Below are 24,523 nucleotides of genomic sequence, written 5' to 3' on the forward strand. Positions count from 1 at the left end.
AGTTTAACAACATATTTTTAAATTATAATGTTATGGTTGTGGGTGTCTATATTGATCCTTTAAAACCACCATGACTCAGGACTGTAACAGACAGGCTCCATTATGGTCGCAAGGTCGTAAGTTCCTATACGTTTGGAGAGATTTGAACACACATATATACAAGGATGCAATCCAAATAAATGGATCCTTAGCTGATTCTAACATCATCAAGCCTTGGCAGGGAGTAAACACTGAAAGATGAACACTGATAATGTTACCTAGTTGGGTAATGAAACGAAAAGAACAAGAACAAAGCTCAGAGAGAACCAAGAAAAGAGCCAAGCTCAGAGAGCTCACAGCTCAACCCTAAGCTACAAATAACCTCTTCTATTTCGATAAAAGCTCCTAATCCTCACTGGCTGAGAAGAAAAACCACAAATGATAGGGATGGAGAAAACCTAGCATGGTTCGGGCAGGGGTGGGCTTCAATAGCAAAGGGGTTTTTGCCCGCCCAAACCTCCGCGCGGCCCCTGCATTTACCTGGAATGATGAATGGGCCACGTGAAGACTCCTGCGAGGGATGAGCGTGGCCAGCCAAGGGTGGCTTTTAGGGGTTCGCCAAACCCTGGAAATCCTTGGTTAGAGGATCACCCGAAACCTGCTGAACCCCAGGAGCCCAGTAGGCTCTGAAGCCCCCTTGCTCTCTTGAATCTGACAACGCTCCTCATTGGTTCATCATTCAAGATCCCAAAGAACTTGGTACAATAACAACTGAGTAGCAAAGTCCTCTTCCCCAAAGTGGCCTCCCCACAGAATGGGATGAGGGGTGGAAGGGCCATTCTCGCTCTCTGTGGAGAACGGAAATAGTCCCGAGGGAGCCACACAGTTTCCAGGGGCTTAAGTCATGTTGCTTTCTTACTTCCCATGTATTTATTTCTGTCTGCACCGTCTTCATCCCATCTTTGTTTGCTTTTTCCCTCCACAAAGCCCAAACAGAATCCTTCATCTCCATGACCCTCCCTTTTTAATCCCTCATTGGTCTGCAACAAGAGAAATTTCCTGGTTTTCTTCCTTTCATTTTAAAAGGCAAGAACGTAGACAGAAAGGCCTGGCCCGTCTTCATTCATTTATTCATTCTTTCTTCCTTTCTTTGTATTTTTACTGGGACTGAAAACGTAAATACATGGGATTGCGCTGTTCCCATTTTATTGGTAGCATCTTATTAGTAACACCTATGCAATCAGTTGTGAACGACACTGTGGTGGAGGGTACATTAGACTAGGTGGTCCCCAATCCAGGGTGTCCAGGAGGGGAGCATTTTGAAATTCCCTGACATTTCCCTGTAACTTGCGATCTAGTTAAGGGGGGGTCGCAGATGACATCATAACAAACAGCTAAGCCATGGAGAAATATGTGAGGAAGCAAGTTGTTGCCACAGTTATGCTCATTTTTGCTTGACTCTGCCAGGTAGTGCAATCCTTTTTCCCCCCATGATTTTTCCCTGACTTTTAAACATTTTAATAGTTTGTTTTTCCCCAATTTATTCCGTTTTTTCCATGAATTCCCTAATAATTTCCGAACCGTCAATTTCCCCGATTTTCCCGTTTTCCAGGTTTACTGGACACCCTGTTGGTAGCAGTTTATTTTTACATGCAATCAGATGTGAAGGACACTGTGATGGAGGGCAGATTAGACCAGGTGGTCCCCAACCTTTCCAGCTGGAGAAGAGGGGATGGTTCCATGCAAACGGCAGGGGACCACCAGGGGTTCCACCTTCCTTACCTAGTTCACATGTGCTCTCTGGAGCACACCAATAATAACCCACCACTACTGGTAGGTGAAAAAACATCCAAGCAGGCAAACCAGAAGTTCAGAAAAACGAAGCTTCCCTCAACCCTCCAGAGTGCAAAACACAGCACAACGGCAAACCGGAAGTGTGTTTTTCCGAACTTCCAGTTTGGCTGTTGGGGGATTTTTTTTGCCTCTGGGGCTTCAAGTGAGCTTGCCAGCCCGGGCAGGCACTCTGGAGCTGAAACATGGAAAAGTCTCACATGCCCTACCATAGGGCTCCGCGTGCCACCTGTAGCACGCATGCCATAGGTGCATAATCACGACTCTGAGCCATACTGCTTCCGAAGCAGTATGCTCCATCCCATAATTGAGAGAAAAGAGAGCCCATGGCTTAGAGGTTAATACATCTACCTAATATGCAACTAGGGAAGCAATGGCTCAGGGGCTAAGGTGCTGAGCTTGTCGATCAGAAATTTGGCAGTTCAGTGGTTTGAATCCCTAGTGCCGCATAACGGGTGAGAGTTACTTGCCTCAGCTTCTGCCAACCTAGTCGTTTGAAAGCACATAAAAATGCAAGTAGAAAAATAGGGAACATTTGGTGGGAAGGTAATAGGGCTCCGTGCACCTTAGACGTTGAGTTATGCCGGCCACATGGCCATGGAGACGTCTTCGAACAGCAAAGGCTTTTTTCAGCTTAAAATCTTAGATAAGCACTGTACCTAGAGCTGGAAACGACTAGAATGGATGTGTAGGGAAACCGTTAATATGAAAATAGCCCGGAAAGGTATGGCTAGCTGACGAAAGCTAAATATTGTATAAAATGCACCTTTTTCCTCCCTAAAATTTAATTTAATTTATTAGATTTGTATTAGAGGCTGATAATTTGGATGCATCTTATACTCTGAATGTAGCTTTTCCCCCCAGCCCTAACTAGCTGCTAATGATCTTCCCAGCTCTAACCTTGCAGGCTCTTTCATTGTTACTCTCTGCAAAGAATGTTTTCCAAGCCCTAGGTCTTTGCAGGGTTTTTTTCATTGCTCCAACTTGCTCCGAATAAGTCTCTTTCCAGCCCTAACTAGGTGCTAACAATGCTCCCAGCTCCTACTAACTTGCAAGCTCTTTCATTGTTACTCTGCAAAGAATGTTTTCCAAATCCTGTCTTTGTAGGGCTTTTTTCCCATTGCTTTACTTGCTCCAAATGTTTCTTTCCAGCCCTAACAAGGTGCTAACGATGTTCCCAGCTCTTACTGGCTTCCAAGCTTTTTCATTGTTATTCTGCAAAGAATGTTTTCCAAGCCCTGAGTCTTTGCAGGTTTTTTTCCATTGCTCTACTTGCTCCAAATGTTTCTTTCCAGGTGCTAATGATGTTCCCAGCTCTTACTGGTTTGCAAGCTCTTTCATTGTTACTCTCTGCAACTAAAGTTTTTTTTAAGCCCTAACCAGGGAATAAAATAATGTGCTGGCTAAGGACACTAACCAGATTGAATACCTGGTAAGCAGGTTCTTTTCCTTATTTTCCTTCCCAAAAATTAAGGTGCATCTTATATTCCGAAAAATATGGTAAATAGCTTGAACTAGATCTATACTCCCTTTATTTCTTTGTCGGTAAAACATAAAGATTCAACGTAACAGACAAAGCTTAAACTGTCCGGGAGCTTATTTTATAAATAGATACTGACAGAGAAGGGAAGAGAAGGCTCGCAAAGCAGAGCATGCTAACCAGCAAGGGCACATGGGCACGAAAAGGCAGATATTCCACCAGGTGTTTAATCCGCCCACTATACCGTTTTAATCCCACGCCTCCGGAGACCTGATTTAAAGGCATGGAAGCAAACAACCAGCCCACAGTAGAGAGCCCAAACTGTCTCCTCCCAGCCACTCACCTCATTCACAATGTAGTCAAGCAATTCAAAAATGGCCATGGCGGGGCGGCTGTCCATCCCATGACCTGCAAGGTTAAAAAGAGCAAAGGTGAGATGAAAAACTGCATGCGAAGAACACGCCAAGAACCATGCCCATCTTCAAGAAACCACGGGAATGTTTAAAGCAGGATTTGACAGCAAACGGTAGCCTGGCTGCCTGGCCTTGGAACCTAAAGGAATGCAAAAAGCAGCAGCAGCAACAGGCTTCGGGGAGACAGATAGTCCTCGACTCACGACCACAACGGAGCCTGGCATTTCTGTCGTTAAGTGAGACATCTGCTAAGTGGGTTTTGCCCCATTTTACAACCTTTCTAGCCACAGTGGTTAATAATAATTAATAATAATAATAATTTATTGGATTTGTATGCCGCCCCTCTCCGTAGACTCGGGGCGGCTAACAACAATGATAAAAACAGCATGTGACAATCCAATAATAAAACAACTGAAAACCCTTATTTATAAAACCAAACATACACACAAACATACCATGCATAACTTGTAATGGCCTAGGGGGAAGGAATATCTCAACTCCCCCATGCCTGGCAGTATAAATGAGTCTTGAGTAGTTTACGAAAGACAGGGAGGGTGGGGGCAATTCTAATCTCCGGGGGGAGTTGGTTCCAGAGGGCCGGGGCCATCACAGAGAAGGCTCTTCCCCTGGGACCCGGAGAAGGCCAACTCTGTGGGACCTTATTGGTTGCTGGGATTCGTGCGGTAGCAGGTGGTTCTGGAGGCAGTCTGGTCCAAAGCCATGTAGGGCTTTAAAGGTCATGACCAACACTTTGAATTGTGACCGGAAACTGATCGGCACCCAATGGAAGCCACGGAATGTTGAGGAAACATGGGCGTATCTTGGAAGCCCCACGATGGCTCTTGCGGCTGCGTTCTGCACGATCTGAAGTTTCCGAACATGTGGTTAAGTGAATCACTGCAGTTGATAAGTCAATAACTAAGTTGTTAAGCGAATCTGGCTTCCCCATTGACTTGGCTTGTCGGAAGGTCGCAAAAGGGGATCACGTGACCCTGGGACACAGCAACGATTGTATGAACCAGTTGCCAAGCATCCACATTTGGACCGTATGATCATGAGGATGTTGCAACGGTCATAACGAGTCCTCGGAGAGGGGCGGCATACAAATCAAATCAAATCAATCAATCAATAAATAACTTTGAAAAATGACCCTCAGTTGCATTTTTCCATGTTGTTGCAACTTTGAACAGCTATGAAATGGACTCAGTCCCAGCTTCCCGGAGGTTAATATGAAAAATTAGGGGAGGCACAGGACAGAAGGCTGGGCTAAAACAGTTCGTCGTCTGTGATCCACCTTATTAGTCTTAAATGATGACCTTGCCTGGTGACTTTTAGCCAAAAAGCTAAGATAACAAGAACAAAGTTTACTGAGACCCACCATATTCCTTTCTTTGTTCTAGTTTTATTTATTTATCCCTTCGATCTTATTTTTTATAAATAACTCAAAAGCGGTGAACGTTCCTCATACTCCTACCTCTCCCTATGTCCCCCACAACAAGGACCCTGTGAGGAGAATTGGACAGAGGGGGGGGGGGGAGGAGAGACTGGCTCAAAAAGTCTTGCAGCTGGCTTTCTTGTTTAAGGCAGGACGAGAACTCCCTGTCTCCTGGTGATTGGCCCAAAGTCGCCCAACCAGCTTTCACGCCTAAGGTGGGACTAGAACTCCCAGTCTCCTGGTGATTAGCCAAAAGATACCCAGCCACCTTTGGTGCCTAAGTCAGGACTAGAACTCAGGAGCCTGGGAGTTCTAGTCTCACCTTAGGAATGAACGCCAACTGGTTGACCTTGGTCCAATCACCAGGAATCTGTGAGTTCTAGTCCCCCTTAGCCATGAAAGTCAGCTGGTTGGCCTTGGTCCAATCACCAGGAGCTTATGAGTTCTAGTCCTACCTTAGGTATGAAAGCCAGCTGGCTGACTTTAGGCCAATTATTATTATTATTATTATTATTATTATTATTATTATTATTATTATTATTATTATTATCAATTAGATTTGTATGCCGCCCCTCTCCACAGACTCGGGGCTAAGGTGGTTGGTCAATTCCTTTCATAACCAGTGGATCAACACTCTTTGGAAAATACTAGAAAGTATAATTAACCACAGTCCAGCAACCAATGATGATGATGATAATAATAATAATTATTATTATTATTATTATTATTATTTATTAGATTTGTATGCCGCCCCTCTCCAAAGACTTGGAGCAGCTCACAACATCAATACAAAATACAAATCCAATGATTAAAAAGCCTTAAAAAGATATCATTTCAATTGCCGGCAACTCTCCAGGAACGAACTCTTACCACTAACAGGACGTCCTGGGGGCCTGGGCCGTGGAGAGATGCTGTGGGATTCCCCTTCGGCCCCATCGACTATGGGACGACCAAAGATCACTTCCAGTTCCTTGCTGTCGGGCGGGGGGATGGGATACCGCCCGATTGACAGCTCCACCAGGGAGAGGCCCATGCTCCAGATGTCCGACTGAACGGAATAATGAGTGCCTTGTAAACGTTCAGGCTGCAAGCAATCGCAACAGAGGTGGGTGAGTGGCCGTCTTGCAAAAACACACCTGCCAATCCCGGTGGCTCCTTCCAATGCCCAGGTGTCTGCAGGTACCCACCCAAGTGAGAAATTTATGCCAAGCCAGCAGGAACACTGAGGCTGAATTTGAAAGAGGTTTTCCCTGTCTGGATAGATACTCAGTTAATTACCAGAAGAGCTCTTCAGAAGCCAGGCCAAGAGAGTTATAATAATCTACCTAGGGAACTTTTGCTTACTGGATCATATGCAAATAAATAAAAAAGCAGAAAATACACTTGTGCACTTAACAGAAGACATAATGCGCCTTCCTTTGCCTGCGGTTGCAAAAAGTTACTTCGGTGCTAAGTTCGTTGTCGCAACAGACTGAAAGCTGAAATTACTGGTACTTAACGCTATAATTTATTATCTAATTTTTAGGGTGCATCAGCTCCTAAATGACTTGCTTATGCTTCCTAAGTTTTGACTGAACTATTTTTAAAACCACCTACCATCACCCAGATTGGCTGAAGGGGGCAAATACTCCACCCACTAGGTTGATGACTTTCTAGAAATATAGATTCATATTTGTTGTGGTTAGCTCTGGCCCAGCTCCTGCCCCAAGGACTGTGGATGTGGGGGAGACATCCACATGCCGCAGGCCTGTTTTGCTCCCGGTGGAATCTGCTGATGAAGGCTCCTCTGACCAAGAAGACATGAGTGACAGGGAGGAGAGTGTGGCAGACAGCTCAGAAGGAGATCAATTATCTCTCTCCTCCTTGGATCCGAACAAGAGTTAATGATACAGCCACGCATGCGGAGAGCGAGGCATAGGCAGCAACAACTGAGAGATTATTATCAAAGAAAATGAGGCCACCTGTGGTTGGGTGGGGCTGTGGTGATTAGTGAGGCTGCTATAAATAGCAGCCTGTGGGTTTGGCCATTGAGGATTATCTGATTGTTGTGTTTTGTGCCTGCTTTGCTGACTTTGACCTTTGTGTGCTGATTTCCCCCCCGCTTTGAAACTTAACCAGAGCAAAATGTGTTTCACTTTGTGAAAGAAGAAGGACTGTGAATTGCCTCATAGCTGCAAGCTAAGTATCTCAGAACTGATAAGGGACATGTACAAATTACCGGTTTGTTTGGAGACGAGTGCTCTTTGCTATACAAAAAGAGCACTTAGTTTATTTGAATTTTCGGTATAAAGAACAATGTTTTGAATTTTCAAACGTGTGTATGTCTGAAATTGTATCTGTGCATTTTCGGGAGGATTCTACCAGAGAGCTCGAAAGAACACATATTAAATTGATATTATATTAAGAGCTGTGGTGGCACACGGGTTAGAATGCAATACTGCAAACTACTTCTGCTGATCACCGGCTGCCAGCCGTTTGGCAATTCGGGTTTCACTGGTTCAAGGTTGGCTCAGTCTTCCTACTTTCTGAGGTGGGTAAAATGAGGACCCAGATTGTTGGGGGGCAAGAGGCTAACACTGTAAACCATTATAGGGAGGCCAGAAAGCTCTGTGAAGGTGGTATATAAGTCTAAGTGCTGTTGCTATATCAAATAGCAACATACTCTTTTTAATATTTATTCATTTAAATATGTTAAAGGGTTAAATAAGGTCCAGGAGGGAAGTGTTTTTAATAGGAAAGTGAACACAAGAACAAGGGGACACAATCTGAAGTTAGTTGGGGGAAAGATCAGAAGCAACGTGAGAAAATATTATTTTACTGAAAGAGTAGTAGATCCTTGGAACAAACTTCCAGCAGACGTGGTAGATAAATCCACAGTAACTGAATTTAAACATGCCTGGGATAAACATATATCCATCCTAAGATAAAATATAGAAAATAGTATAAGGGCAGACTAGATGGACCATGAGGTCTTTTTCTGCCGTCAGACTTCTATGTTAAGTGCTGCCATCAAGATTCTTCTTCTGAATATCACTATCTTGATACCACATCTGCTTTAATGCCTGCCGAGCTCGTCATCTAGTTGCTATACAACTTCCCTTGACAAACACACCAGTCCAGTTAGACATTGGTGCAGAGGGGCGGGACAGTCCTGGTGTAACACCTCTGTTGTGTGAGTTGAACCGGTTGCCAGTTTGCTTCCGGGTCCAATTCAAGATGTCAACTATTATCTTCAAAGCTCTTTATGGCAGTGGGTTAAAGGTATCTGGGGAGCCGTGTCACCCCAATGGAAGAGGCATACTGTGGATCGTGTCTGCCAAAAGATTTCAGCTGGGGAGGGGTGGTCCAGGAGAAGAGCCTGTGGCTCCCCACCCACTGGAATATTCTGTCTGCTGGAGTCCGGGCCCACGATCCTGGCTTTCTGGAACAGCTTGGAAACCCCCGACTCTGCAGGCCGGTCTGGGGTCGCAACAGGAGAGCGCTATGTTGGGGGGCAGTTGATGAGCTAAAAAGAAAATCCCCACCCTCATGTCACCTGTCCTCATGGTTTTTAGTTTCTTATTTAAACCTCGTATATTTAATCGCTTTGCATCATCGTTTTATCATGCTGCAAGCAACCTAGAGTCACTGTAATTCAATATATAGCCTGTCAACTGCCCCCAACATAGAGCTCTCCTGTTGGGACCACAGACCAGCCTGCAGAGCCAAAGGTTTCCAAGCTCTTCCAGAAAGCCAAAATTTAGCTATTTACAGTATATGGAACTGTTGCGTCTGATACAAATGTTTGAGCTTCCTCTACATCGGACAGGGTTAAGGAAAGGCTTGGACAGGGAAGTTTCTGTCCGAAAAATGAAGGCATTCATAGCCCAAAGGCAGTTGAGATCAGAAAAAAAACAGATCCAGCTTAAAGGAAGACAACATTTAAGGCAGTGCTTCCAACCTTGGGAACTTCTAAGATGTGAGGACTTCAACTCCCAGAATTCCCCAGCCTGCATGGCTGCCTTGAGAATTCTGGGAGTTGGAGTCCTCACATCTTAAAAATTCCCTAGGTTGGGAAAACGCCAGTTTAAGGCAACGTAGCTGCAACGAAGCACAAGCCATCACGAGAGAGAGAGAGCAGTTGAAGTTAGGCAATCTTCATTACAACATCCTCACATCAGCTGTCGTATAGTAGCAACCCCTCCCCACAGGACAAACGTTATGTGTCCTAACTCTGCTTTTAAAAACAGCACATAAAGAAGGAAGAGGACCTACAGACATGTAGGATCGGGTGCCCACAAAGGAATTGGCCATGGAGTCGATGAGCTGCCCGCTGACTCCAAAATCACACAGCTTAATCTCGCCTCGGGAATTCACCAAGATGTTAGAAGGCTTCACATCTGCAAATGAGAAACTGTTTAAGAGACGAAGAGGGGAGGGGAAAAAAAAACACATAACCGAACACTGAAAAGGCATCCTAAAAAAGGAATTCCACTTGGAGACTGGCCTAGATTAAAAGCTCTATGGTTTCTACCGCCCCCGCCCCCCATGAAGATGGGAAAGAACCTTGCAAGGGGTCTTTTAGACCTTGGAAAAACTCTACAGGAAGAGCCTTTTCTGTGGCAGCCCCTGCCCTCTGGAATCAACCTGCCCCCCCTGAGATTTGCACAGTTTCCGGCCTTCCGGAAAAAGCTTAAAACATACTTATGCTGGCAGGCTTGGGGCTGTTGAGCTTGGTCCCTCTGCTCCAGCCTCTTTTTATTTTTTGATAGGTGGAAGTGTGATTGAGTTGTATGTGGATGTACTGATAATAATGTTTACTGTTTTAATTAATTTCGATTTCTCTTATGATTCTATATTATTATGCTGTAAGCCGCCCTGAGTCTCAGAAGGGCAGCCTAGAAATCGAACAAACAAGGCTGGCTGGGGAATTCTGGGAGTTGAAATCCACCTATCATAAAGCTGCTAGAGTTAAAAACAACAACACTCAAATTAGATGGCAAAAAAATAAACTATTAATACAGTGTTTCCCTGAAAATATGGCATGTTCCTAAAATAAGACCAAGCCTGATTTTTTGGGGGGAATTGAGAGAACATTGCGCTGTACTCCGGCTCCACCACAGGGAGCCTCAATCCGGGCCTAGCTCATGGCAACCGATTGAGGTCAGACTGTTCTTGAAGGGGGCGCAAGGCGCATGGGGCCTCCTGCTGCTTTTGCCTTTTTTCACCTGCAAAAGCAGCCCCAATTCTTGCCGTCTCTTCCCCCACCCCTCGCCGGGCATGGCAGGGCTTCCTGCCCCTCACTTCTCCCTCACCCCCATCCCTCTCCACCCACTACCCCCAAATTTTGCCCCAAAATAATAAGACATCCCCCCTGAAAATAAGCCCCCCCCCAAAAGACAGGTTCTTATTTCCAGGAAAACATTTATTTATTTATTTATAATTTATTTATTTATTAAATTTGTATGCCGCCCCTTTCCGCAGACTCGGGGCGGCTCACAACAGTAACAGAAAACAATATACAGTAATACCTCGTCTTATGAACCTAATTGGTTCCGGAAGTAGGTTCGTAAGGCGAAAGGTTCGTAAGGCGAAACGTTCGTAAGACGAAACATTGTTTCCCATAGGAAACAATGTAAAAGCAATTAATCCGTGCAAAAAAATAAATAAAATCCCAAAATGGCGCTCCGCTGGGCGCCGCCGCCTGGCTGTCACCTTTTAAAACAGCCGGGGGGCTTCTTGGCGTTCTCCCGAACCCGAACTTCGGGTTCCAGAGGCCGCCAAGAAGCGTCGCCACCTGGCTGTCACCTTCTGAAACAGCTGGGGGGCTTCTCGGCGTTCTCCCGAACGCCGAACCCGGAAGTTCAGGTTCGGGTGGCCGCTGAGAAGTGCCCAGCTGTTTCAGAAGGTTACAGCCGGGCGGCGGCACTCGGCGGAGTGCCGTTTTTGCAATTGGCGGCGGCGTTTTCGGCCGATCTGGAGGCTAGAAAGGAGGTGGGGAATCCCAATAGGGAATTCCATGGGCGGAGCTTTGACATCACTTAACACCTGTGCCAGAAAAACAAGAGGGTCTTGCTTAAGCAATGGAAATATTGAGCTCAACCGTGGTCACAAATTGAACACATTTATTCTCAGTGGCCGTAGTGTGGACCCAGTGAATTCGTGACTTTGGTATGATTTTATACAGCCTAGATGTCCGTCCCTCAAAATTTTCTGAGACCCAGGAAAACACATAATGGAAATGACCTTGTGCTCAAATTCTCCTTCCATTGCTAGAAAGCAAAATTTGGAAAACTTAAAAATTGCAAGTGATGGATTTCACAACTATAAAGTGTTTTTTCTTAAAAAGCAACCTCTCTTGTTTGATATGTATGTGTGTACAAGTGTATAGTGCAGTTTTGGGGTTTTTTTTATTGATGAGCTTAATGGGGTTTTTATTGTTTGTATCGTTCTTATTTGACTTCTAATGTATTATTGTTTTATTCTATAACAGATTATTCTATGAATCCCTTTGGGATTGGGTGGCATGTAAATCAATTAAATTAAATTAAATTCCCCCCCCCCCCAAGTTCTGACACGAACACAAGGTGACAGAAGAGGCTTCACTCAAGAGCAGCTGCCAGCAAGAAAAAGCCATGGTCTGTATAAGAGCTGTGTGATACAGAACACAACATAATTTCCAGATTTTATGCAAGATTGCAAAAAGTCCACAAACCATCCTCTATATCTACGTATCTATCTATCTACGTATCTATCTATCTACGTATCTATCTATCTACGTATCTATCTACGTATCTATCTACGTATCTATCTACCTATCTATCTACCTATCTATCTATCTATCTATCTACCTACCTATCTATCTATCTATCTATCTATCTATCTATCTATCTATCTATCTATCTATCTATCTATCTACCTACCTACCTACCTACCTACCTACCTACCTATCTACCTACCTACCTATCTATCTATCTATCTATCTATCTATCTATCTAATCTCTCTCTCTCTCTTTCTATCTAATCTATCCACTGTTTCCCTGAAAATAAGAGGTTCCTGCCTGTGAGGAAGAGGAGGCAAGCCTCAATCTCAGCCTCGCCACCTTCTCCCAGGCAGGAGCGCATTTCTAAATGCCATTGGAGGCAGAGCCCAGAAGAACCGAGCCAATCCCGTGGGGAGGGGGTGGACACCCACCTCTCATTTGCTCTCTTTTTCCTGGCCAAAGGAGTGCCCACTGCAAAAAAAGAGTGGCTATTTGCATGTCCCCACCCACCCCCTGCCCTGGAAAGTAGTGGGCTTATTTTGAGGTGAGCCTTATTTCAGCAGATGTGCTGAAAAGCCTGATGGGCCTTATTATGGGGACATGTATTATTTTCGGGGAAACACGGTATGCACACAGAAACACACAAACACAGTTCACTTACATATGCAGAGTCCTGCTTCTATTACCACCAATGCTTACCTCGGTGCATGATTTGGTGCTTCTCTCTTAAATAAGCCAATCCTCGCAGGACCTGAGAAGAGAAGAGAGGGGTGGGAGGGGAAGAAAGGAGACAGGAAAGCAGAGAGGGGAAGGGGAGGGGAGAGGAAGGGAAAGGAAGGGAAGGGAAGGGAAGGGAAGAAAAGGGAAGGGAAGAGCAGAGCAGAGCAGAACAGAGAAGAGAGAAATCAGGATTTGAGGGATGGAAGCAAGCAAGCATGATCCTCATTTTATAAATGGGAAACTTCAAAATAAAGACCCAGACCCATGTGACAGAACAGAGGGTGGCCGTCTTTGACTGAAGGGATAATTTGGCACCCGAATGCTTCTAGAAAGACACAGGTAAGATTCTGTATCTTGCAAAGCCTTATTTGGGGGAATTAAAAGGAGGCAGCTGCATACTCACTGCTATACTGACTTTGCCCAAAATCTCTTCAGGAATCCTCTTGGCTTCTTTCAAAACCTGATCCAGGGAACCGCCATCCTAAAACCAGGGGAAAGTCATTATGTTGATTTATTCATTGGCTTTTAATCCTGCCTTTATTTCTTTATAAGTAACTCAAGGTGGAGAACATACTTACTTCCTCCTTCCTCCTCCTATTGTACCTGAAACAACAACCCTCTGAGGTGAGTTGGGCTGAGAGAAAGGGACCGGCCCAAAGTCACCCAGCTGCCTGTTGTGCAAAGGTAAAACTACGCCTCACCATCTTCTGCTGATTGGCCCAAAGTCACCCAGCCAGGTTTCATATCTAACGCAGTTCTAGAACTCACCATCCCCTGGTGATTGATCCAAAGTCATCTCACTGGCATTCCTACCTAAGATGGTACTAGAATTCGCCATCTCCTGGTGATAGGCCCAAAGTCACCCAGCCAGGTTTCATTTATTTATTTATTTATTGGATTTGTATGCCGCCCCTCTCCGTGGACTCGGGGCGGCTAACAGTGATAAAAACAGCATATGTGACAATCCAATACTAAAACAGCAAAAAACCCTTGTTATAAAACCAATCATACATACATACAAACATACCATGCATAAAATGTAGAAGCCTAGGGGGAAAGAATATCTCAGTTCCCCCATGCCTGATGGCAGAGGTGGGTTTTAAGGAGCTTACGAAAGGCAAGAAGGGTGGGGGCAATTCTAATCTCTGGGGGGAGTTGGTTCCAGAGGGCCGGGGCCGCCACAGAGGAGGCTCTTCCCCTGGGCCCTGCCAAACGACATTGTTTTGTTGACGGGACCCGGAGAAGGCCCACTCTGTGGGACCTAACCGGTCACTGGGATTTGTGCAGCATATGACAAATCTAATATTAAAATAATTAAGAAACCCTTATTAAAAACCAAACATACACACAAATATACCATGCATAACTTGTATAGGCCTGGGGGGGAAGAATATCTCAGTTTCCCCATGCCTGACAGCAGAGGTGGGTTTTAAGGAGCTTACAAAAGGCAAGGAAGGTGGGGGCTATTCTAATATCTGGGGGGGAGTACGTTCCAGAGGTTCGGGGCCACCACAGAGAAGGCTCTTCCCCTGGGTCCGCCAAACGACATTGTTTAGTTGACGGGACCCGGAGAAGGCCCACTCTGTCGAACACAGTACTAGAACTCAGCACCTTCTGCTTTCTTGCCTATGGCAGCCTGTTTTCAGGCTTAAGGTGGGACTAGAATTCCCAGTCTCCTGGTTTCTAGGCCAGCAGCACCCTTCATTATCTTAAAACTTAGAATCAGAAAACATCCCACTCAACCAAATGAATAAGAAACCAGATTTAAATAAGAAAGAGCCCCAAGAATAGCTTAGTATCACTTGAAAAACACAAAGCGTATAAAATTTCAAAAACTTGCCTGAAATTAGACAAAGAAAAGGCAGGCTACCACCCTCAAGAAGTGTTCTACGAGCAGGGCATTGTTGGAGAAGACACAACCCCATCATGCCACAACCCATCCCCTTAATAACGAATATGATAGGAAAATTGATTGACAAGAACCAAAGACGATTCTCAGCAGCTCTGGGTTCATGGTCAGGAAGCAAAATGCTAAACACTCTTCGCTGTTGACCATTCTCATTCTGCTTTAATGAGCTACAGTTCAGGAGGACTAGCGAAGCAGATTCTCGTTTTCAAAAATCTATTTATCAAATTTATATAGCTGCCCATCCCACAAAAAGTGATGTTTCCCTGAAGATTCTTAGTATATTTTTGTAACTCAAGGTACCTTCCTTCTTCTTAACATAATGTATTACATGTGTGTTACTTGAAACAATATACAGTAGTCCCTCGCTATATCGCGCTTCACCCACCACGGCTTCACTTCAGCGCGGGTTTTGAAGTCAGCGTTGGCACAGATACAGCGCTTAGAAGTTTGGAAGGGCAGGACAAGCCAACCAGCCCGCGGCTGGGCGAATGATGAGCGGGGCGGGGACTGAACTCCGGCGGAGGCCCGTCCCCTCGTTCAACCCGCCTCGCCAGTGCCGAGAAGGCAGTCTTTGGAGGCGTGCTTAGTGGTTGGCGGCGGCGGTGTGCTTAGGGTGGTAGAAAGAGCTGGGAAGGAGGATAAATTCCCCATCGCGGATTTCACCTATCGCGGCTGGGTCTGGAACGTAACACCAGCGATAGGTGAAGGACTACTGTATATGATTGCGATGCAATGATTGTGGATGTTTGTTTTTAATAATTGGAGTTTTTAGATTAGTTTTTATTAGGGTTTCTAAGTACCCACCAGCACTCTTTCTCTCTCTTTCGCTTTCTCTCTCTCTCCCTCCCTCCCCCTCTCTTTCTAAGCACCCTTCGTCTCTCTCTCTCTCTCTTTCTTTCCCTCTTTCTCAGTAGAGAAGGGTGGTCTAGAAATCCAAATAATAAATAAATATAATAAATAAATATGGCTTGGCTAAGGCACCCCATTCAATGGAGAAAGCAATAATGTTTGGAAGAGTTAGCAGTAAAAGGAAACCAGGCCTCCAAAAAATACAGTGACCTGGACACCATCTAAGATGACATCAGAACATGGAAAAATTCAAAGCAGCAAAATCGAAGAGACCTGGTCAGTACAAGCGCCAAGAAATCACAAATGACTGAATGGGTATCATCATCATCATCATCAAGACACTCCATAAACCTATGCAGCACATCTACTCTTCTTGTACCACAGAAAAATCTCTGCAGAACCCATGGAAAATACTGCCCTGAAAGGGCAGAATGCTGTAACACATCCTAACAGTGGCTTCTGTGCCGATGCCCCTGTCGGGCTGAGAGGGGACCAGAAAGGCTCATGTTCGTGTCCTCACATGACCACCGGCCTCAGGAACTGTCAGCCGCGATCAATCTCACAGGATGGTTGCTAGGAGAGCAAAATGGATGAGGGAGTATTACGTGCATCACCTTGACCTGCTGGGATGCATGAGGAATACACAAGCCACCAGCTGAATTTAGCAAGGTGGGGAGAACGTACTGGAAGACCTGACAGAAGACAAGATGAAGGGAGACGAATGCCAATCATATTTCTGGGACAAATTGGTTTAATCGGAGAAAAACCTTCTCCTCTTCCTCTGGCACTGCTACAGGATTTGTTCCTATTTTTATTATGTACATACTGGAGCAGCTTTAATATGGCACCCTAAATGGTACAAAAGGGGGTGGGCATCCTTGTTAGGTGTAACTTAAAATGCAGTAAAAAAGATAAATGACAGAGGAGGGAGAAATAAGTGCTATACAGTGTCCCCTCGATTTTCGCGGGGGATGCGTTCCGAGACCACCCGCAAAAGTTGAATTTCCGCGAAGTAGAGATGCGGAAGTAAATACACTATTTTTGGCTATGAACAGTATCACAAGCCTTCCCTTAACATTTTAAACCCCTAAACTGCAATTTCCCATTCCCTTAGCAACCATTTAGATTATTCCTCACCATGTTTACTTATTAAAGTTTATTTTAAAAAAATATGAATTAAAGGCGGACGAAAGTTCGGCGATGGCATATGACGTCATTGGGCGAGAAAAACCGTGGTATAGGAGAAAGAACAGCAAAGTATTTTTTAGTTAATATTTTTGAAAAACCGTGGTATAGACTTTTCGCGAAGTTCAAACCCGCAAAAATCGAGGGAACACTGTATTCCAAAGCACCTGAAGGTCAGACAAGGAACAATGGATGGAAACTGACCAAGGAGAGATTTCCTGACAGTGAGAGCAATCAACCGATGGAACAAAAGTTGCCTTCGGATGTTATGAAGAAAAGACTGGACTGCCATAATGGTGTAGCCAGGGTCTCCTGCTTGGGCGGCGGGTTTATTTATTTATTGGATTTGTATGCCGCCCCTCTCCGTAGACTCGGGGCGGCTAACAACAGTAATAAAAAACATCATGTAAATCCAATACTAAAAACAACTAAAAAACCCTTATTGTAAAACTAAACATCCATACAAACAAACATGGAGTAGATGACCTACAAGGTCCCTTCTAACACTGTTATTCTATGTAGAAGGACAGTTAAAAAAGGGAAATTCAATTTATTTCTGGCATATCTATGCTTAGATGTGTCATACAGGTAGTCTTACTTACGTATGGTAAAAACTACATCAGACGCCCCGCTAAAGTTACTTACAACCTAATTCCAAAGATCCAACAACGCTCCTGGCCATGTGAAGTGCATTCTGGGCACCTGGCAATTGACCCACACATTTATGGCCGTTGGTAGTATCCTGCAGTCACAAGACTGCACGTTATGATCCTTTTGTTAAAAAGCATCCTTCAGTTTTTGGCAAAAATGCCCCATAGTGAACACTAGGTTCACTTAATGACCACAGCATTCACTTAAGCACCCCTGCAAAAAAAAAAAAAAAGAGGTGATAAAATTGGTTCGTTCACATGGGTGACCTGCTTTACAGCCATCACAATTTATTGATTTTTCACCTTTTTGAACTGCCGGTCTCCATCAAAGAGCAAACTACGAGTGACATATAATAAAATGTACCTTTATGAACTCACGACCGTAATGGGCAGGCTTCATTATGGTCGTAAGTTGAGGACTGCCTCTCTGTGCCAGTTGAGCAGAATGGTTAAGAGCCTTGGTGGCACAGTGGTTAGAGTGCAGTACTGAAAGCTTCTGCTGATCACCGGCTGCCAGCAGTTTGGCAGATCGAATCTCAGTAGGCTCAAGGTTGACTCAGCCTTCCATCCTTCCAAGGAGGGTAAAACGAGGACCCAGATTGTTGGGGGCAATATACTTAACCTCTGTAAAACGATTACAGAGGGCTATAAAGCACTGTGAAGTGGTGTATAAAATCTAAATGCTATTGCTATTGCATCAGGCTAGAAAATGAGGACTAGCCTTGCTTTAGCCATGAAAACCAGCTGGCTGACTTTGGGAGAGTCACACTCTCCCAGCCCAATCCACCTTAAACGGGTTGCTATAGGAAAAACAGGAGGAGGAAGATAAATGTATCTGCCGCCATTAGTTATTTGAAAAAATAAGGGAGGGGTATAAATAAATAATGATTGATGAGAAGCAAAACTTCTTCAAAGAAAAAAACCAGGAAGTCCAGTCGCCTCTTGGAACCATGATCTGAAGGACTGAGAAGCTCCATTGTTGAGAGAATACTGAGCGAATGGAATGTTTTTTATGGCTGTTTTTTATGGCTTTTGGGGTTTTTAAGACTTTTAAATTAATTAATTGGATCCAAGATGTTGTACATTGTTTATTATATGTTGTAAGCCGCCCCGAGTCCTCGGAGAGGGGCGGAATAAAAGTCAAACAAACTAACAAATATAAACAAATAAATGAATTTGCCATCAGGCCTCCCTTTATATATTGTTATCGAAGGGAAGCTTTTAATCCCCAATGTTTATCATAAAAGGCCAGTTCTTCCCACTCCTTTTGTTGTGGAAAATGCTCTCAATTATTTATTCTTTTTCTAAGCCACACAAATATGAACGTAATTGTCAAGAGGCAAAATCGACACCCAGAGCCAACGGTTCAGATGGTTAAGTTTTGAGCACCCTGCTTCCAGGAAAGGAACTAAAGGGGTACCTAGAAAAGTACCCCCACAGAAGTGGTCCTGAGAGACGGGAAGAGTCATTGCTGGGCATCTTGAAGAAGCTGGCGAGATGGCCTACAATTGTTCTCGTTGTAATGTACAATCTTTAGGTGGCTTTGCTTTTGAAAAAGGGACTCTGCCAGTTTTTTAGAGTTGAGTCAACAGATGGCAGCATTGACTTTGTGCTAGGAGCAAGGATGGTGGGGAGGCGACATTTTCCCTGGTGACGGATTCCATGTACAGAGACATCGGCCTAGCCAAGAAGTCAAAATTCAGATCAAGCTGCTCATTCTCTACCCTATGAAACAGACATTTAACACACTTCTCAAAATCACTTGTCAAAGCAGCAATCCAGATGGACTGTCAGAGATTACTTCTGGGAGCCTTTGGCTTATGGCCACAATTGAACCCCAAATTTCTGTTGCTAATACGGTTGCATTTTGCCCCGTTTTATGACCCTGCTTGCCAGTTGTGAAGTGAATCACTGCGTCAACTCTGAAGCTGACCTGACCAAAGCCATTTTGTCACATTAGTGTTGCCATACTGGAGCTGAGGGCTGGGGGACGGGTGGGAGATGGGAGATAGAGATAGCTGGAGTTTTGTAGCCAAAACAAAATACAGTGTTACCTCGTCTTACAAATCCCTTGTCATACAAACGTTTCGAGATACAAACCCGGGGTTCAAGATTTTTTTTGCCTCTTCTTCAAAACTGTTTTCACCTTATAAACCCAAGCCGCCGCGGCTGGGATGCCCCGCCCCCGGACTTCTGTTGCCAGTGAAGCACCCTTTTTTGCGCTGCTGGGATTCCCATGAGGGTCCCCTCCATGGGAAACCCCACCTCCAGACTTCAGTGTTTTTGCGATGCTGCAGGGGAATCCCAGCAGTGCAAAAACGGGCGCTTTGCTGGTAACGGAAGTCCGGAGGTGGGGTTTCCCAGCGAGGGGAGCCTCAGCGAAATCGCAGCATCACAAAAACACGGAAGTCCAGAGGTGGGGTTTCCCATGGAGGGGAGCCTCAGGGGAATCCCAGCAGCACAAAAATGGGCGCTTCGGCTGGCAAAAGGGGTGAGGTTTTGGGCTTGCACGCATTAATCACTTTTCCATTGATTCCTATGGGAAACATTGTTTCGTCTTACAAACTTTTCACCTTACAAACCTTGTCCCGGAACCAATTAGGTTCGTAAGATGAGGTATCACTGTACTTTCTCTTGGGAACCAAGGACATTCTCACACTTGGTCAGAGAGAGAAGGTGTGATGTTACCCGGCAACCAAACGGCATCTCAAATGGATCATGTGACTGTTTGGAGAAAGGGAAAAATATTTACTTTTACTTACTTACCTTTTCCCCAAGCGTACATCATATTGGCACAGATCTGGTAAAGTTCCCCACGTTTTTCACCAGATCTGTGCCAATATGATATATCCAAAAAAACCTATTCTTTGAAGAATCTACCTGCCTCAGAAGTGGTTTTTTTGCTATGAGTGCATCACTTGGAACCCTGACATGTTGCCGTTGTTAAGTGAATCTGTCTTCCCCGTAGACTTTGCTTGTCAGAAAGGCGATCCCATGACCCATGCTAACTCACAAATAGAAACCAATTGCCAAGGGTCTGAATTTTGATCACAGGACCATGCTGGGTTGTTACACTCACTAAACGAGTAGTTATGAATTGAGGATTACCTGTACAGTTGTGATTGATTCACTTAACAAATGTCTCATTTAACAAAATTTTGGCCTCAGTTGTGGTCGTAAATTGAGGACTCCCTGTACTTCATGTGCCTTTTCCTATTATAATATTCAGTCTGCCTGGCACCCAGATTATTGTCCAATGACAGAAAGTTGTTGTCTTACAAGTTGGGAGAAAAGAGAAATATAGAGGCTATGCCACTACAGATTCTTTTTAAGGTGCTGACCTAGGCGACTGTGAGTTATAGTCCTTATGAAAAACCAGCTGGATGACTTTGAGCCAGTCCCCCCGCCCCCCTTCTCTGCTCACCTCACCTCACAGGATTGTTGATGTAGGGAATACTGAAAATATATCTGCTGCCTTAACTTATTTATAAATAACAATAAAGGTGAGATCAAAATCAAATCAATATATTAATACACATTTTAAGCGAATAAATACCATCTTGGCTGGAATTTCAATGGATTTCCACTGGCTACTAATATTTCCCAAAGAAGGAAACAATTAAGCAGCCATCAGCATTCTGAAATAAACTGGCTATCTCGGTAATAGCCAATTATTTGATCTCTTATTGGGATTAAGAATGGGGAGGCTAAGCAAACAAAGGTATCTCAGCCCAAAGTCTGCTTGCTTTTATGTTACATCTGGAGTGGATTTCCGGCTTGTTTTCCTGATAAGCCACTTACTATTTGAAGCACTCTGGTAGCAAAGATCAGGATTATTAGCCAATAATCCCAATAAATCAAGAATTCTCCTCATACTGTGGAAGAAAGTGGCTCGCTATTAGTAATCCGGAGAGGAGCGGCATGCAAATCAAATCAAATCAAATCAATACCCGCAGTTTAAGATGATGCAACAGAAAGCAAAAAACAAAACAAAGCATCTGGAGTACTACAGGTAGTCCACTACTTACATTTAGTGACTATTCAAAGTTACGACATAACTGGAAAAAGTGACTTATGGCCATTTTTTACACGTATGACCATCGCAGCATTCCCATGGTCACACGATCAAAAGAGCAACAAAGATGATTATGGGACTCGAAGATAAAAAATACAAAGAACGGTTGCAGGAACTAGGTATGCCTAGTTTAATTAAAACAAGGACTAGGAGAGACATGACAGCAATATTCCCAGCAGTCAGCAGTCTTTTCAGGGGCTGCCACAAGGAGGGGTGTGTGTGTGTGTTTCAATTTATTTTCCAAAGCAGCAGAAGGCTGACAAGAAACAATGGATGGAAACTAATCAAGGAAAGAAGCAACCTAGAACTAAGGAGAAATTTCCTGACAGTGTAAGACAATTAATCAGTGGAACTTCATAACTTGTGAAACGAAGGACTAGGGGGGACATGATAGCAGTCTTCCAATATCTCATGGGCTGTCACAAAGAAATCTACTATTCTCCAAAGTACCTGAGGGCAGAACAAGAAGCAGTAGGTGGAAACTAAGCAAGGAGAGAAGCAACTTAGAACTAAGAAGAAATTTAATGACAGAAGTTGTGAATGCTGCAACACTGGAAGTTTTTAAGAAGATGTTGGATAACCATTTGTCTGAAGTGTTATAGGGTTTCCTACCTAAGCAGGGGGTTGGACTAGAAGAACTCCAAGGTCCTTCCAACTTTTTCTTTAAAAAAAAAAAAGATGCTTGGCAATTATGCCACATTTTTATGATGGCTGCAGTGTTCAGGAGTCATGTGATACCTTGTTGTGACTTCCTCACAAGCAAAGCCAATGTGCTAGCCAGCTTCACTTAACTACTAATTTACTGACTGCCGTGGTTCACTTAACAATGGAGGCAAGAAAAAGTCATAAAACAGGGCAAAAAATTCAAAGGACAAATGTTTTGCCTAGCAACAGAAATTCTGGGCCATAATCGATGCTCGGTAAGCTCCGTGAAAGCCTCTGAAGCTGAATAAGGCACCTGCCCCGTTTTGCACAGGGAATATGCCCTCACCATATGCTCCATGCAAATGCTGATCTCCCCATCGCTGTAGAAGGCGCCGTAGAAACCGACGATGTAGGGAGAATTGCACTCGTGAAGCACCTGCAGCTCCCGGATGATCTGGTTTCGTATGGCAGGCTTGATCTCCAAGTGAATCAGCTGTGGAGGGAACAAGAGAGAGAGACACACACACATCAAAGTATGAAGACGGTGCAGAACAGCTCCCAAAACAATTGTGCCAGTCTTTAGGCAGGGCAGGGAGGACTGATAGAGGCCTATAACTCACAGTCGCCTAGTTCCTAAGTCAGCACTGCTACAATTCAATTCAATTCAATTTATTAGATTTGTATGCCGCCCCTCTCCGAAGACTCGGGGCGGCTCACAACAACAATAAAAACAGTATAACAATGGAACAAATCTAATAATAAAATTACATTAAAACCCCGCAACAATTTAAAACCATACAACACATACATACCAAACATAAAATATAAGAAAGCCTGGGGGAGATGTCTTAATTACCCCATGCCTGGCGATATAGGTGGATCTTGAGTAACTTGCGAAAGACAAGGAGGGTGGGGGCCGTTCTAATCTCCGGAGGGAGTTGATTCCAGAGGGCCGGGGCCGCCACAGAGAAGGATCTTCCCCTGGGGCCCGCCAAATGACATTGTTTGGTCGACGGGACCCGGAGAAGGCCAACTCTGTGGGACTTTATCGGTCACTGGGATTCATGAGGTAGAAGGCGGTTCCGGTGGTATTCTGGTCCAATGCCATGAAGGTCTTTAAAGGTCATTACCAATGCTTTGAATTGTGACCGGAAACCAATCGGTAGCCAGTGCAGGCCACGGAGTGTTGTGGATTGAGGAGGACGCCCAAGTTGCGAACCCTCTCTGAGGGGGTCAATAATTCCTCCCCCCCCCCGGGGTAATGGACGGACAGATGGAATTGTCCTTGGGAGGCAAAACCCACAGCCACTCCGTCTTGTCTGGATTGAGTTTGAGCTTGTTGACACCCATCCAGACCCCAACAGCCTCCAGGCACCGGCACATCACTTCCACTGCCTCTACATGTCTCAGCTTCCCAGATATATATGGACTAGATCACTTTAATCAGAAAAAAGCCTAACTCAGTTGGGAATCAGTTCTAGTTTAACAGGAAATAACCCAGTTGGGAATTCTGGTATCCTTTGGGGAAACTTTTCCCAACCTTACCATTCCAACTGGAAAGTATTTTATATTTTTATAGCATTATGGTCTACTGCTTAAACATGAAACCTCTTCACATTGGGAAGAGACCTAAATTTGCTTGATAGGCGCAGTTTATTATCAAATAGCCCCATGCGGATAAACTATTATTAGCGGACTCAATTGCTACTGACAAAATACTATGTTGCTTGTCATTAGTCACTACAAACCTTTCTTAAATCAATCAACAGCCTTGTTAAGATATTAATACATTTCGAAAGAGAACTAAACTGCTTATGGGTCAATAATTTAACTAGCTGTGGTGGCGCAGTGGTTAGAATGCAGGACTGCAGGCTACTTCTGCTGATTGCTGGCTGCCTGCAATTTGGCAGTTAAAATCTCACCAGGTTCAAGGTGGACTCAACCTTTCATCCTTCCGTGGTGGGTAAAATGAGGACCCAGATTATTGGGGGGCAATAGGCTGACTCTGTAAACCTCTTAGAGAGGGCTGTAAAGCACTATGAAGCGGTATCTAAATGCTATTGCTAATTACAGAGATCAACAGAATTACTCGGGTCAAGCAAAAAAGCAGTGGGAATAGTAACCACCTCCAACTTCCTGCCTACTTCCACTGACTTCGCTTGGGAGAAGTTGGCAGGAAGCATTGGAGATCACAATCATGTGAATGCAGCTGACCAAAGCGGCACTGCAGTGGCAACCAATTCCACAGAAGTAACAAGTCCCACATTTTTAGTACATATTCTTTAAGCTAATACATTTGAGGTACATCGATCTAAAAATTGTTGCCATATCATGCAGTTTTGGCTAACTGAAAATTACAGATGGACAAAAGCCTTTTAGTGGTATACAGATGATGGCCAGACAAAAAATAAATAAATAAAATAAAATAAATAATAATAATAATTTATTAGATTTGTATGCCGCCTCTCTCCACAGACTCGGGATAGACTACAAGACTTCGCATTCTCTATTTGCACAAGAAAAAAATCTGCTTCTGATTTTACCATAGATTACCATACGCTACACTGGTATTTTATTCAAATCTCTACT

The 24,523-nt window shown here is 44.3% G+C and overlaps 1 protein-coding gene across 1 annotated transcript in view; it reads right to left on the reverse strand.

Annotated features, from left to right (window-relative positions):
• The window catches only part of MAP2K2 (mitogen-activated protein kinase kinase 2), a 57,872-nt gene that overhangs the window by 13,377 nt on the left and 19,972 nt on the right, over positions 1–24,523 (reverse strand). The window contains exons 3-8 of the mRNA XM_070744054.1: positions 22,281–22,427; positions 13,025–13,102; positions 12,601–12,652; positions 9,413–9,537; positions 6,029–6,242; positions 3,654–3,718 (exon numbers count right to left, since the gene is read on the reverse strand). Of these exons, the coding sequence (XP_070600155.1) occupies positions 3,654–3,718; positions 6,029–6,242; positions 9,413–9,537; positions 12,601–12,652; positions 13,025–13,102; positions 22,281–22,427 (681 nt within the window). The remainder of the gene's footprint in view (positions 1–3,653; positions 3,719–6,028; positions 6,243–9,412; positions 9,538–12,600; positions 12,653–13,024; positions 13,103–22,280; positions 22,428–24,523) is intronic.

The sequence above is a fragment of the Erythrolamprus reginae genome, chromosome 1, assembly GCF_031021105.1.
Source record: "Erythrolamprus reginae isolate rEryReg1 chromosome 1, rEryReg1.hap1, whole genome shotgun sequence".
Lineage (NCBI taxonomy): Eukaryota > Metazoa > Chordata > Lepidosauria > Squamata > Dipsadidae > Erythrolamprus > Erythrolamprus reginae.